The sequence below is a fragment of the Toxorhynchites rutilus genome, chromosome 1 (genome assembly GCF_029784135.1).
Source record: "Toxorhynchites rutilus septentrionalis strain SRP chromosome 1, ASM2978413v1, whole genome shotgun sequence".
NCBI classification, from domain to species: Eukaryota; Metazoa; Arthropoda; class Insecta; order Diptera; family Culicidae; genus Toxorhynchites; species Toxorhynchites rutilus.
In genome coordinates this window covers 30,168,492-30,185,606 of record NC_073744.1, presented here as the reverse complement: position 1 = coordinate 30,185,606, position 17,115 = coordinate 30,168,492, and the positions used below count along the sequence as shown (strand labels likewise).

The 17,115-nt window shown below is 39.9% G+C and overlaps 1 protein-coding gene across 13 annotated transcripts in view; it reads right to left on the bottom strand.

The window, feature by feature from the left end:
* The window catches only part of LOC129765309 (AF4/FMR2 family member lilli), a 138,134-nt gene that overhangs the window by 101,888 nt on the left and 19,131 nt on the right, over positions 1 to 17,115 (bottom strand). For all 13 annotated transcript variants that reach the window (XM_055765485.1, XM_055765493.1, XM_055765560.1 and 10 more), the window contains one exon: positions 15,425 to 16,209. In XM_055765485.1, coding sequence (XP_055621460.1) covers positions 15,425 to 16,209 — 785 coding nt within the window. The remainder of the gene's footprint in view (positions 1 to 15,424; positions 16,210 to 17,115) is intronic.

Genomic DNA, 17,115 nt, shown 5'->3' with positions numbered 1-17,115 from the left:
GCCTAAGGGCACGGACGGGATTTTGACATAGGACTGTGATTGTGTGTAGTAATTGCATTTGAATTGAATTTCTTCATTGTTCAAAATCTGTAATTTTTTTCTCTTTTGATACATCAAATAGAAGCCCCAAAAACAACCTTTCCTGTACGAACTTTTGTCCTTTAAACGGGTTAGATGAGATAACGTGATATAATACGGAACCAAATTCTGTTCAAAAATATACACAAAAAAATCAATTTAAACCATTACTATCCTATTCTTCTGTTTACTCAATTATGCAGAAGAATACAAGGAGTCATTATTTATCATTTTTAAACACAAGTCTAAATAGTTAAGACATACATAAACATAAGCCTAAGTCAAATAAATGTATTACTACAGAAATATATCATAGATAAAAATAGCATTTTCTCCTTCGTTGCCACGTTGTCCGGAGCATTGTTTGTAGGGGGTTGTAATAAATTCATAGCCAGGTGATGTATATTGAGTATTCTATGGCCATGAGTGCTCTCCTGGGATGTTCGTATAGCTGCTGCAATGAACTGATCTCATTGGGTGCTAAGTTCTGCTTATGTATAGGAAAGGAAAAGAAGAATGGCCAAGTGCATTCGAGAAAGTGAAGCAGGCTTCTAAGAAAGACATATATGGGGAACATAATGTTGAAATCGTGGCTACTCAAGCAATTATAATCTGATATGCGTGAGTATACCACATCGTTAAAGTTAAATTATGTTAAAGTTAAATTCATTAATTGCATTTTTACATAACCAAACAACATGCTCGATATTATGTTTTATCCTGGACCACAATTATATAAATTGTTAGTAGCAAAGACTGACACGATAGAGACGTGAAAGAGCCCGAATTGATTGAACTTTGCCAACTTGATTGCTTGATTGATTGCCAACTGATTAATGCCTATTATCGGCAAATGGTGCATAATTCATAACACGTATCGACTCGCAATGTGAGGTAAAGTCCGTATGTAGGCAACGAAATTGCTCGTTGTGTAGGGGAAGAAAGCGAGTGGTTAGTACAATCAAAAAAACATACCCATTTCAATCGTCAAATTGTATACCTTTTTTATTATTTCTTCTGTTCGTGTTTTAAGCAAAAAATTACTGTATAAATTTTTTGTCCAATGATACATAACACAACATATGTCGCAATAACGTTTTTGAGTAATGTGCGTTTGAAAACTCTTAATGCATCGTTACATTTTTCGTAGAGTGACCCCCCTATATAGAAATCAAAGACATAGTCCTATGACAAAACAAATCTTAGGGAATTCCCGATCCGTTTGGTATGTAAATCATCTAAATCCATTCGTGGCAAAAATAGTTATTAACGTTAACTTTATTTCATAAAATCGTGACCTGATTTCTGATTTGCAACCCTTAATGAAAGACATAGTTCCACGTCAAAACTCGTAAAAACTTTGCCAAAATCGACATGCATTTTGTGACTTGACAACACGCTCTGTGCGAAAAAAATAGTCTCAACAAAGCTATGTCACGACACACAATCAATAAGTTGTATCAAATAAGAATTTCACCGAATTGTAGCACATCGAGCACATCGTGAAAAATTGTCCAAATTCAAACGCTTATTGCTCAGTCATTTCATGATGGATGGATGAAATTTTTGCGTCAATAGATTTCGGTACTCCATAGCATTTTTTTTATATTGAACAAAATAATATATGACATTAAACTAACTATCGAACAATGAAAAATCTCAACCCATATACTAACGGAAATACCCACTTCTGATTGGTCGAAATTGACGACACATGCGGCGGGTCCCTAACAGAGACATCAAAACCAAGCTGCCTGGGGGAAATCGGCATTGCAAATACATAAAAGTAGGGGGAGCTTTTGTTCTCACTGAAATGTGTTCCCTAACAGAGACAACAAAACCAAGCTCCCTGAGTGAAATCGGCATTGCAAATACATGAAAGTAGGGGGAACTTTTGTTCCTACCGAAATTTGTTCCCTAACAGAGACATCAAAACCAAGCTGCCCGGGGGGAATCGGCGCTGCAAATTCATGAAAGTACGGGAAGCTTTTGCTCCCACCGAAATGTGTTTCCTAACAGAGATTTCTAATTCAAGTTGCCTGGGGAAATCGGCATTGCAAATATATGCAAGTCGGGGGCATTTTTATATTGCAAGTAAGGTGATTGATACGATTAATTCCAGCAAATAAAATTTAAATTTGGAACTTTAATGTTGGTTGCTTCGTGAAATTTCATATCAATGACCGATCGTGTATTGTGAAACATTTAGCACAAGTGTAAGTGTAAAATTTTATATGGTAGCAGTAGTGTTGAAAATGACTTGAAATATGAAACGATTCATTTCAATTTTCATAAATAAAAACCAAGGTGTGTTCCCGCTCGAGAACAGGTCGTTTGGTTCAAGCTGTCTGTTTTGTTGTGTTCATTTTCACCCAAGAAAAGTTTATACGGCGTGAAAAATTGGAAAAGTTGAGAAATATTAGAAAAAGTCACAAAAGGGTTGTATCCAAGACACGACCGCATAGTTGAAGTAGGATTCCGTTAGGCTATCTGTTGATTTTGGATATGTTTGAAGAATTACATCGTTAAACTCAGTGGAGGCGATCTGGCGTAGTGGTAACATCCATGCCTCTCACGCTAAAGGTCACGAGTTCAATTCTCACTCCCGACATTCTTCCAAAAATGGAAGTAAAAAGTGACGAACCAGCCAAATGAGTTGAAAATCACTATAATACAGATAAAGAAAAATCATTAAACTCTTCGATAATGATTTGGTAGCTCTGAAAAGGGTCGTTTTGTTTGGTTGTTGGGTGTTGTTCATTCACTCCACCAGTGTTTACCGAATGATGATGACAGAAGGATAGTAAACAGTCGTTGGATGGGGCATATTAGAGAAAAGATACCGAAGTGGAACGAGATATGATGAAAACCGCCCTCTGTGATCCTAGACGAGATGCCTCCTGCGTTATGTATGGATGAAATAAATAAAAAAAACAACGTCATACTCCATGTCTTTCTGATCATACGACGCATTATTTTGGAGTCTGGTTGGAAGATCCCATCAGCTGAACTACAAACCAAACCTGTCGGTTAGGTTAGCTTAAATATTTCAGTCGAATTTTTTCCATGTTCGATGTTCGACGTGGTTTGCCATTGTTGACAAACAAAATAGTGTTTGTACAAATATGAAACCAAATTTTGTCTGTCAAAAAGTATCAAATATTTGACCTCCGGGCAGACAGTTTACGGCCTCCCTTATACAAAAATAGTGCTAAAGAGCAAAATTCTCATCGACTCGAATTACATAATAGGGCCCATTATAGCCAACATAAAATTGCTGGATAAAACTAGATAAAACCCCTCCCTGTTAACTTTTCTGTTGAGTGATGATGTGTGGCTCGGATTCTCTCTGTGTATTATACGTATGTTTGAAAATTGAATCGATACCACAGTAATTTCAGCGAATGGGCTATCCTGCAATTGAAATACATCAATTATGCTCTCTGGAGAGACTCCGTCAGTCACTTCAGCCCGGTGGAATGAGGGGTTAAAATGATTCTCATTCAACGAGTAGCGTTTTCGGAAATTCCGACAGTGCAGAAATCAGAACTATTTTACAAACACGGAACAGCGTTGAATAACTGCTGAAGGCTGCATGTATTGAATGTCAATCAATTTGAAGGTTATCAATGAACCTGCATTTAAATTCTCGTGAATAAATCAAAACAACTGTCCTTCACTGTATCGCAACGCCAAATTCCCGGGAACTCCGCTTCCGTTTGCAAGTTGTTCCAATCTATACAGAAATATTTATTCTCGGAATACACATAGAACGGATCCTTTTTCGAGGCGGCCTTAAAATTTCCTACTTCGAGTACTTGTTCTAAAATCACTTTGATTTCACAAAGCGTACGTACCGACAGTAAATACGCGGAAAACTGTTCATATTTTCCTCCCCTGAATTTGTTCGTTTGTGTGTTTTTTTTCTGGAAGAGCAAATATGGCGAAAAAGTTTCCGCGATTGGAAAATTGGATTCTATTTCTGAATGGTACTGCACACTGTTCGATTGGTTGTTGTTCTTGGGTGTGATTTTTTTTATTTCTTATTATTCTCTCGACGACTGGCATTTCCCGTTCATTTCCGCTTATTTGCATGAATATCGAATTACGAAATGGTTTTGATGCTGGCGTTAGAAGAACTGTTGCGAAGCCAAATTCGCAAAAGTTGTCAGCGGAAAAATTGTACCATGTACAATCCATGGTCGCCACCGCCACGATGTGGTCAGTAAAAATCAATATTCATTAGCGAAAACCATCGAATTGTAAAATAAATGTGCTTCCTTATGTCCACCGCGGAAAATCAAAGCATGATGGAAAATCCATAGTTTTGCGTTCGATCTATACGTATGAGCTTATGTATTTTGAACAGTTTATGGAAACTGTGGAAATTCGAACTGGAAACGGCCGAATGGGAAACGACATATGTTTACCACACAACTGGAATCAACCTACCGAAGCGAAATCATTGTTTCCACCCGCATAGTAGAAAAAGAAATATGGGGGGAAACACACAATGAATGGATGTTTAAAACCACTAAACTGTGAGAGGAAAGAGTCGCTCTCAACGTGGGAACAGGTGCGCGTTTGTGGCGCAATATGCGCCCACATTCGACGATAAAAGTCCGCCAGACGCTTCAATCGGCCTCTCGTGTGGGGGGAAGGGTAATAGAAGTGGTCCGAAGCGAATCCTGCTCATCAAGCCGAGAGACCATGGCACGCGACAGTGATTTTCCTCCCCCTCCCAGAGGGATGCATTGATGCCGCCGCAAATCAAACGTTCTTCTCGAACGAATATTTCGAGTTCCCTGAGGATGAGTTTTCCGAACATCCCAACCGTTATCTGAGCCCCAAAAAATGGCTACCGCTAAAATGGATTCACTGTTGGCGGTTGACGGAAATTAAAGGTTTTATTGCTCGATGATAAAACGTTTCCGTCGTGTGTCGCCATCACCGATCATGCGGTGAATGTATATGTATATATGTGTGTGTGTGCAGGATGGACACATTTCGGGGCGAGAGGGAGGGGCTCAGCGGAAGGAAGGCGCAGGCCAGAAATAAAAAGCCGCCCAGCATTGTGAATCGATGCAGACTGTTATGCCGCATTGGAAAAACCGCAGACCCGAAATATGTTTGTAGCGTTCGGATTGCTTCCCATATTAGTGTCTAACCGAGATAATATTTTTAACATTCAGGAATGGTATTTTACATACCCCAGGAAAGATTCCCAGTTGAATACTTAACCACCATTCGGTTCGATAACTTCACCAAGGGTTGGCAAGAGGGAATGCATAGTATACCCCTCCGAGGAACTATTTCGTCTCAGTGTTTTTTTCCCTCTTCAATGACGCCGAAAGTGGAGTTGTTTCTTCTCTCATCGCTGTGTCGAATGGAGCACTAGTGTTACAAAGTATTTCAAGGAAACTCGAAACGATACCGAGATGCTGGCGAGAGGCCATTGACGTCATGATGTAACATATGAAGTACCATCCGCCTTCGCTTCCATCACAGCCCGAGAGCCGGTGTTCATGTGTTGCTGCAGTTACCGGACTGAGGCCAGTGTGAGGCTTCAAAAAATATTCATTTTTCCAATTAAGTAATTGAACCCTCCAATTTGGTTGGAGTGTTCGTTCAAAGGTTTCCTTTTCATCAATCGGTCTCATTTCCCAACAGGTCAAATTGGGTCTGCAGTCCATTTTCCTGCCATTATTTTGTTGTTATTCCCACCGTGCTCAATCTAAAGTGTGTTTCAGTTAGAATCTGGTCGCTTGTTTTTATTCACTGCAGCGCCCCTAGTTGTCACCACGAGAAACAATTGACAGCGCTCTGATCCGGATGGTTTGTTTATTCAGTATATTCAGCAGTAGTAATTTTATCAAGATTGAAGGACACATTCAAAAGTTATCGGCGATGGAACGCGAAGGCAGAAAAAATTCTGCACGCTTACGTTGAGAACACAACGTGGTCAGTAGGAATGATTCGAAGCCAATCTTTTCACGAAGATTAGTTAGACACAGTACAGTTCGGAGAACTTGTATGCGAGAAGGCTTGCAGTCGTATCATGCCAGCAAACACCCTAATAGGACGCTGAAACAAACCCTGGTTGCTAAAACCCGTGCAAGGAAAATGTACGAGCGGGTAGGTTCAAATATGTTTACGACGATAAATTAGCCCATAAGTTGATGATTCGACATAGGATCTGTAACTGTGCAGAGAAGACAGAGGTTTTCATCACGCATCAATGAATGGAAAAGTTTACAATGAGGAGTGTCTTCAGAACAGGATTTTACCATTCATTCGATCACCACGCAAAGGCCGGACTTGGCAAGCTGCCGTCACAGCCGGGATGTCGTCAAGTGGTATAAGGAGAACAAGATCGATTTCACTGAAAAACCTATCAATCCACCAAATTGTCCGGATTTTCGCCCCATCTAGAGATATTGGGCAATTATCAAAGGCAAGCTGAACAGATGTGGTTTGACCATCAAAAAATGAAAACGTGGTGGAACAAGAGAGCAAATACCATTACCAGCAGTACTGTGCAGAAATGGGTGGTATCATACGAAAAGTTCGAAGATTCATCGGCGAACAGCTGACGAATAATTTTCATGTTTTTCCCTTAAAGTTCCTTAAAAAACCTACAAAATGACATCCTTCGATTTTTTGTACGTTATTTCTGTGCTGACAAATGTTTTACTCTGTGCGACCAAATTCTAACTGAAACAGGCTTTAGTTCGCTAAGAATTCAAAACATAACAGAACATACAAGGAAATAGAAATGTATTTTCTTTTATCAGCATAGAATGCTGAGAAATGTTTTACTTTGTGCGACCACATTGTAACTGAAACAGGCTTTAGTTCGCTAATAATTCAAAACATAACAGAACATACAAGAAAATACCTAGATGCCACTGATCTTGTCGCTTGCAAAATCTGTTACCTCTGTTGAGGTACACTAGGGCTTGGGGGTGAGTGGATCAAATGGAAAACAAAAAAAATTACAATATGTATTTTTCTTTGTTTCCAGAAAATCAATAAACATCTTCTAAACGTACCTCTAAGTCACTGTGAACTAGTAAACGCAACCAAATATAGCTTTATTTACATCCGCATCTCTGCAGCTACGATCACAGTCAGTTACGCAAAGTGATCCCCGATTTTTGAAATTAATCGTTCATCTGCTTATCGAATACTTTTCAGTAGTTTGTTATTCGATACGATTAATCGCCCCAAATAATCGAATAATCGATTAATCGTCACAATGAGATAAATAATTCGTTAGACTAATATTAGGCTGTCAAAAAAGCCCTGCGGTATTTCCGCGAGGTGTCGTTGTAAGCGCGTAGTTCTAGTTGTTTTCATTGTATCGAGTCATACTATAGCTTGTTGGAAAGGTATTTTTGCGCGCTATAATATAGTCCATGACAGTGTTTTGTTTGGTTAAGTCGTTCGTGAGTTATAGTGTCGCAAATATGGAGCAAAATAAAGAGAAAATCCGACATATTTTACAGTACTACTATGACAAAGGCAAAAATGCATCTCAAGCTGCCAATAAAATTTGTGCAGTTTATGGACCCGATACAGTTTCCATTTCCACCGCACAACGATGGTTTCAACGTTTTCGTTCTGGTGTAGAGGTCGTCGAAGATGCGCCACGCTCCTGAAGGCCTGTCGTCGAAAATTGCGACAAAATCGCTGAATTAGCTGAGAAAGACCGGCATAGTAGCAGCCGTAGCATCGGCCAAGAGCTTGGGATAAGTCATCAAACCGTTATTAACCATTTGAAGAAGCTTGGATTCACAAAGAAGCTCGATGTATGGGTGCCACACACGTTGACGCAAAAAAACATCTTTGACCGTATCGACAAATGTGAATCGCTGCTGAATCGCAACAAAATCGACCCGTTTCTGAAGCGGATGGTGACTGGCGATGAAAAGTGGGTCACTTACGACAACGTGAATCGCAAACGGTCGTGGTCGAAGCCCGCTGAAGCGGCTCAGACGGTGGCCAAGCCCTCATTAACGGCCAGGAAGGTTCTGCTGGGTGTTTGGTGGGATTGTCAAGGAATAATCTATTATGAGCTGCTTCCCTATGGCCAAACGCTCAATTCGGACCTGTACTGCCAACAACTGGACCGCTTGAAGGTAGCACTCATGAAGAAGAGGCCATCTTTGATAAACAGAGGCCGCATTGCCTTCCATCAGGACAACGCTAGGCCACACACTTCTTTGGTGACGCGCCAGAAGCTCCGGGAGCTCGGATGGAAGGTTCTTTTGCATCCGCCGTATAGTCCGGACCTTGCACCAAGTGACTACCACCTGTTTTTGTCCATGGCGAACGAGCTAAGTAGTCAGAAATTAGCAACAAAAGAGGCCTGTGAAAATTGGCTATCCGAGTTTTTTGCCAATAAGGAAGTGAGCTTCTATAACAGGGGTATTATGAAGTTGGCACCTCGTTGGGAACAAGTCATCGAACAAAACGGCGCATATTTGACTTTAAACAGATGATTGTAACTAATTTTATGAACAAATGAAAATTTAAAAAAAATACCGCAGGACTTTTTTGACAGCCTAATATTTCTCATTTGCTAGAAAGCCATCTGGAATCAAAAAAGTGTTCATCCCGCCTGAAAATCAATTATCATCTTTTACGCTCCCCTAGACGCGTAAACGAAGTTCAATTCGCGTTGACGGCATTCAGCTTCGTTTACCAGTTGAGGGATCGTCAAAGATGATGATTGATTTTCAGGATAAAACTGCAGCGGCCGTACGTTTTTTTTTCTCTGGGTTTGGATCGATTAATCGACGTAAATTATTCGTTCGCTTCGATTATTGGTTGCGCTTGCGTTCGATTAATATTTGATTTCTGTAGGATTAATCGATTAATCGAACGATTATCGGGGATCACTAGTTACGCTTTCAGCGAGATTACATTTTCGACCATAAGTAATTTGGAAAACTGGTACAAGTCCACAGCCTGATAATTAAAAAACGCTTATTTTTTCGTATTTACCGATACAAAATGCGAGATATTGATTTTTTCCTACAATCAGCATGTCTCACTTGTCGTCTCACATATTTCATTAGTTGGATTAAGTGGAGTACGTAGAAGTAAACATTGTTTATTGTACATGCTGTCAAATACATACCGGGAATTTGTGCTTATAGTGTATTTGGACCAGTGTGTTATTGCTATAAAAATTATAGCAACTAGCTTAGTCAACCAATCCCGATTTGTAATCGTCCCTTTTGCTACCCGTACCTCAAGAAGAACAGACGTCTCGTAAAACTTAAAAAGAAAATGTTATAATGATAAATATTGGTTCAAGATTATTTGATTATCGCGTGTGTTTTACTCCGCCCGAACCATTTCAGTGTTTTCAAAGAAAACGCTCTATTTATCATCTAAATTTATATTATCACCTTCAAAATACACTCTGTCCAACTTCTATAAGACCACCCTGATTTTATTTCGTTGTAACACAAACAGTAACTGTGCTTAAATATGATAATTTCAGCTGTCCAGTTTCTATAAGACCATTTCAAAATAAATAAGTATTATCAAAGAGAAACTTAAAACGATCGGCTGATTCACATGTCAATAATTGGAAACCTTGCCATTTAGGCTAAGGAAACCTTGCCATTTCGGCTAAGGAAAATTCGTGTTGGAATACTATTTACCAAATTCTGCTGAACGATTTTCTCGATATTTTTTTCCATGTTTCCGAAATTGCGACCTTGACCTCTTCAATCATGGTGTACCGTTTCCCCTCAGTGTAGATTCTGCGTACAAGGATCCCCCTAAGATTTTCAACAGAATTCAAGTCTGGAGAGTGAGACTGCCAGTCCAAAAAATTAAATTTTTGGTCCTTAATCCATTGTTTAGTTTTCTTGCTGATATGAATATGATATGTGATTTTTTTGTGACGATATCCACGCAAAAACGGTAGGAAAGAGGATTCTAGAATATGTATGTAATCCTTGAGTTATATGAAAGCTATCTTGAGTTTTCCGGTTGCACAGAATCCCGCCTATACCATGCACGAGCTTCCATCAAAATTCCTGGTTGAAAAATACTGTTGCTTCTTCCGTAAATCACACCAGTACCCGTTGAAGCTTTAACCTTTTAAATTCTATTTATGTGAGGATTTTCTACCAAAACTTGACGAATTTTCACCCGAGTAACATTGGAATTGAAATATTGCTTTGTTTACATAAGCGATTTTGAGGTATTCGAAGCTGTTCTAGCTACTCCCCGCTTATTCTGGTCAGATAGCTTCGATTTACGTGGAGCACTCTCCTTCTTACCGTATCCTTGAGGATTCGTGAAATAATTGAGCACTAGTTGATGGGATCGTCCAATCCAACGAGAAATTTCTCTGATACCGACATTTTCTGGGTGAAATGCATCGATTTGTCATTCTTTTTTATTCCGTGAGCACTCTTCCCTTTGAAATTTTCCAGATTTATTGAAAACAAAAACAACTAAAACAACTAAAACAACGGGAAAATGTAACTGGTCTTATAGAAACTTGACACTTGAAAAATACAAAACCTTTGGTCCACGCTCAGCACTTGAACACACAAATATGAAAATCATGCAGTGTATGGTAGTCACCAATACCGACAAACTAGAATATAAATAAACACTGCTAGTGTTTGTTTACAATGACACAAATCAGCAAGATCATACCCTGGCCTTATAGAAGTTGGACAGAGTGTAGGCCCCTTCTGAATCAATACACTTTTTCCAACAGACAATCCAGTCATCGAAACATTTTTTATAGCTGTATTCAGAAATTGCCTTCAGCAATGAACTTGTTTTTGACGTGGGGCTACGTCTTTGATTTGATTTGATAGGAGGCCACTCAACGAAAATGTAACGAAAAATTAAGGGATTTCAATATTATATACCATTAAATAGGAAATGTATACATTTTTTGACGTTGGACTACGCCTTTGATTCCTATATAGGGGGTTAACTCTACGAAAAATGTTACGTTTACTTTTAAGAGTTTTCAAATGCATATTACGCAGAATCGTTCTTACGATATATGTTATCATATATACCATTAGACGACAAATGTATCCTGTATTTTTTTCACCTGAGACATCAACAGTGGAAATAATAAAACAAGTGAGCAATTTAACAAATAAAGAAGGTATGTTTTGCGAGCGGATGCGTAAATAATGTGTTATGCAATCTTTTTTTTTAACTTCGTTCCCATGAATGCTGTTTTTTTTTTATCCAAAATATATATTTTATTAGTGTGCACCCGTGGCCGAGTGGTTAGCGTCATAACTAACATGCCGGGTGTTCGGGTTCGATTCCCGTTCTGGTCAGGGGAATTTTTCGTCAAAGAAATTTCCTCCGACTTGCACTGTGATCACGCGTATTCTAGAGCTTGCCACTCAGAATGCATTCAAGGCGTGTTATTTGGCATAGAAATCTTAACTAAGTACTAATAAAAATGACGCAAGTAATACTACGTTGAGACGGCGAAGTTCCTCTAGGAACGTTAGTACCATTGAAGAAGAAGAATATATTTTATTAAGGCTCATATGGCGTCAGCCTAACGGGGCCGGGAGTTCAATATTTTGACAATGTTTGCTTAGACTATGTTAGTAATATGTAACCGATTACTCGCGGTTGACTCGAGGTTAGTATTACAAGTGTTCTCATAATTGGTATGTCGCAGTCTTCGATGCTCTGTACGTGTGCCCGACACGGGATACTTCCTATTGGGATGCAGCTGACCATTAATCAGCAACGCCCCCCTAGTCTGTACCCCATATCTAGCGTGGTGCGTCTTTCTCGACTCAAGGAATCCAGGATAGAATGGCGGCGCAATCATCAGCTCGTGTAGAGTTGTCATGAGCGGTACAACCTTTGGCTCTTGTTGAATAATCAGCCCGTGCATCTGTAAAGAGTGTGTGTATGTATTGCCGCGACTAAGTAAAAGTTTATCGATCGGATAGGAGGGATATGAAACGGGGACACAACGCAGGAAACATCATTAAACGTTGACATCGGCGTTTTTGAGGAACAGGTATAGATGAAGCAGAAGATCAGGATCCCGGCTACCTAAGATATCCCGGACGGGGATATCCGATTGTCTGCCTTGTGCTCTCAGTGCTCTAGAGAGCTGAGAGCGAGCAGCATGGAACCGGATACACGACCAGACAACATGCTCGATGTCGTGGTAGCCATCGCCACAATCACAAAGATTGTTTGCTGCGAGCCCAATGCGATAGAGATGCGCGTTTAGGTTGTAGTGATTGCACATAAGCCGAGATATCACGCGAATGAAATCACGACCTACATTCAATCCCTTGAACCATGCACTCGTCGAGACTGTATGCATGAATGCTGTATGCAACACAGAATTGTGTGCAATAATTCGTTCTATCAAACAAATTAGCAAGATCTTTCTCGAACGTAAACATGTTGATGTAATCAGATGCAAGAATTCCTGCATCACTCAAAATTTCATGCCAGATTTGATCAAAGCAACGAGGAAAGTGTCACCCATACAATGATCGTTTGTTGGTTGGACAGAAAATCAATACAATTATCGGTTTTTAAATCGCAAACTGGACTGAAAAACAGCAGAAGCAATTCTTCAAATTGAAGATGACATCTATTATTGATACACACATACTGATTTGGAGCCCTTTTAACGTACGCCCTGTTATAGATAAGTCCAGTTGAAGATAGTCCAGTTAGTGAATGACTTCTGTATATGATGTGGTGACGAACATCTTAAGCGAGTATCTTCCGGGCTTCGACAACATGGGCAATTGTACAGCGAAAGATGATATCAACACTAGAAGGATGGTAGCGATTATCATGCGAAGACTTATTGAGATCGGCATTACATCGCATCACAAAAATGAAACGAAATGAAATATTAATAATCTTCATTACTCATATTCATAATTCTCAATGACTCAAATCCTTCTATGATAGGTTGAGCAGTAGAACCAATACGACTTGTTTGTGATAGTCTGCAAACGAACATAAATTCACCGAAAAAGCTACTGCTCCCGATGCCAAATTGAATTTTTCAAGAACATGAAATACGCAGTTTTATAATGACAGTGGAATTAAAAATGTCTTCCACCAGAAGGCCGACCCGACCAAACTGTTGGTTGACAGAAAGTCTGTAATATGCGGGGGCTCTTATGATCCCTCCTCTAGTTTGAAACCGGATATTTGTAAAATTTCCAAAACAATGAATGCAAATCTTGTAGCCAGATTTTTGATAAAAAAAACTTCAATATGGTCCGGTAATTACACGAATGATTTGGGATCCGTGGATCTTGGATCTCGAAATTCCCTCGCTACACGCGAGAAATCTATTACACAGGTACAACAAATATATCTTCTTGAATGGCGTTAACGTTCCCTGTGGAACTTTTGCCGTCTCAACGTATGCATTAACTAGCGTCATTTATCAATACATAGTTGAGATTTCCTATGCCAAATAACACGCCTTGAATGTATTCCGAGGGGCAAGCTCTAGAATACGCATGACCACAGTGCAAGTCGGAAGAAATTTCTTTGACGAAAAACCCCCCGACCAGAACGGGAATCGAACCCGAACACCCCGCATGATCATGTGAGACGCTAACCACTCGGCCACGGGTGCACTCTCATACGCAACCCGACAACAAAATATATGGCTGATCATCCATGCCGGATGCTGGTCGGAAAGAAACAGACTATTTTTCCCTTAAGGGTCAGCTCTCTATCTGCCAGAGTTGCCAATAATATTTTTCAAAAAACTGGAAGAAAACTGGATCCTGAAGAACCGTTTTATTTTAAGAAGATTGGCTATGATTTATATAAAAAAAATTTTTTATCCATTCCAATGCTAACGAAATAAAATTTTCTTTTAAGCTTCGTGTAGTAATTATATGGAGTTCATAAAACTGTAACTTCAATTACTGTGAAACGATTTTTGAGGGACGGTTTTATTTGGGCAAAACTTGAAGAGCCTCGTATTTATCGCTTCATATCCATAAAATCGCTGATAGAAGATCGTACCATACCATACCATACCATACCATAAACAACTTCCCATAATTTTATTTCAATACTCAAATGAGCACATTCAATGCCAAAACAACACTGCTCAAGTATTACTTTGATATTGAAAATATCAAGTTTTGGTATTGAGAAACTATTTCTCTCATTTTTTTTTGTATTATTCATTGGTAATTTACTTTTTATATAAGGCTTGTCCAAACCAAATTTTGGTATAAAGATCAAGATGAGGTATCCTTAAATATTACCTCTTACTTGAGAAAATATTTTAAAAAATAAGCTTAGTACGCTTTCTTGCAAAATAAGCACTATGGTGCATATGCATTTTATGCAAAGTATGCATTAGATTATGCATAAAATTGATGATATTTAGAACTCAAATTCTTTTGTGAGACCATGAGAAACTAATATCCATTTGATGTAAACGGAAGCAAGGCTCTTGGGTTTTACATCCATATCAATTAAAGCTAGAGGAGACTCTATGACCTTCTGAACTTTAGAATGATTTGGAGGATCTGAAACATGTTCATATAAACTCAAAGCCAGCATAGTACGCGGGCTCTATGAACTATTTTTAGTAAGTTTTCTAACTATGAACATTGTACCAGTCGTGAATGAAATGGTAGATCAATTGGTCTGAACTTCAGAATGGTTTGGAGCACCTACAACAACATCAGAAATTTATATAAATTGAAACAAAGTGTAGCACGTTGGGTTGGCTGTTAAATAAGATAGAAATTGAGTGATAGCCTGTTTTTGACGTAGTTTGTTAAGTTTCCAGTATTCGGTTTGCTCTTCGTTTTAGCGTTTTCGACAAAACACCGACGAATTGAACGAAATGGGAAGAACCAAATAACAACCTCGCCTGTCGCAGAAGTCCATGAGGTACATGAAACACGACTGGAAAACAATATATTTTCACTACACGCACTGCGCGCTAACCGTATTGAGTTCGGAAATATAAGCAATACTGAGTTGACTATGTATGAAAAAAAAATCGATCCAAGGTCGAACGATAAATGTCAAAAAAAAATTTGCTCAAGGAATAGGTAGGTGGAGGGGGAGACATATTTATCATTGTAAATTTATTTTACATAAAATGGATAAAACTAGAGCACACTTATGAAAAACTGGATAAAACTGGAAGATTTTAGAGTTAAACTGAATGACTGGATCGAAGAAAAAAAACTGGTAGAATCCAGTTTAAACTGGAACATTGGCAATGCTGCTATCTGCCATTCCATTAATACACCCGCAACATGAAACGCTGTTTCGACAAAAGTAGAAAAAAAGTACTCACCGGGTGAATTTTGATGGTCACAATCATCGTTATTGTTGTTGCCGGTGCTGCCAACGTTTCCGTTATTACTCCAGCTCACGAGTGATGCACCTGATAAGATAGAATTTGGTACTCCGGCAACTAATCCTCCAATGACAGTGTTGTTGTTGTTGCCGCTGCCACTGACGATATTACAACTATTAGCGCTGCTCGAAACCGACACTAAACTTGCACCGGAACCACCGCCGGTACCAGCAGATGGCACAACCCGTTGCACCGCGTACAGTGCCACCGAGGGTGGGTAATTTTGCGCACTCGGCTGCTGTGCTGCCGCTGTCGGCACGGCCACCGCCGCCTTTATCTGCTCGCGTGACACCGGTGAGGTCGGTCCATTACCATTATGTGCGTTATTATTGCTAGCGGCAAAGTTATTGACACTGCTCACAGCAGCGCCATTATTGCCGGCTGCAGCAGTGGTTGGTGATTGGCAGTTACCACTGCAGTTACTGCTGGCGCTGCTAACGTTGCCGCTGATGCTGCTGGCCGCTGTTGTGCCACTGTTACAAGTGTCCGGAACGACCGACGATGTCGTACTGGCCGAACTGCCTGAAATCGAATACAGCTCCTCTCCACTGCACAAGGATACCCCACTGCCACTGGCAGAACACACCGTTGTCCCCACAGCGCCACTGCTCGGGGCGACCTGTGATGAGGACGAAGTTGATGATCCAGCACTTCCGTTCACAACACCGCCGCTAACGCGCGTTCGGCTCTCTCGCGTGTAATCGCCGAAAAATATTCGTGACCTGTGTTTGCGGGGGAGGAGAAGCGAAAATGGAACCATGTTAGTGAGGCACGTTTTGACAGTTATTTGGGAATTTTATTTGCAAACACATCGGCACCAGGACTAATTTCGACGCCATCCATTTCGAATTCGGCAGAAGGAGCATCTCTGCAACATCTCGGAATTGAAAAGTGTGCTTGCCAAAAGGGAATATCGGGAGATGTAGCTATGCAAATTTTAGATCGATTTTCGACGATTCTTCTGTTTTTGAATCGAGAGAAGTGAAGTAACGTCTGCGCTTCATCTACAGTCAGAATTCAATATATTCGAAACCAGAGAATTTCGGAACACACCTTTGCCATCCACACCGGAAAAGCTTCGGTCACACTATGTACCACTAGCCGCTAGTATTTAGCAGCCATCTGAATAATGCATGATCCCACGTAATGAGCTTTTCATGAAAATACGACTTATCGGCTTTCCTCTACCATGCATAACCCGACGCGTTCCATCGAATAATTACACACAGAAATAATTCACCAATTAGCGGCACAATCACGACGCGTGTGAGTGCCTCATCAAAGAGTTTCACCATTAATATTGCTTTCCATTACAGCGATGCAAAGGATTTGGCCGTGCGTGCGGCATACGTAGGTAATTCCACACTTCCTGGAAGTGGTTAATAACAACAAGTGCAGACTCGAAAACATATCGGAGTACCATGGAGTCATGTTTTTTGAGAAAATTGACTATTTCGCGGGAAGTTGTTTTTCAATGCCGACCCCCTGACATGCACACGTGCCCTTTCATAGATTTTTTCCGGTGAAAGAAAAACAGAATTTTAACCCAAGTTCATTACCAACTTGAAGGTCATTCTGGGAAAGTCATTCTATACAGATTATAACACGACGACATAATGTTAAACGAC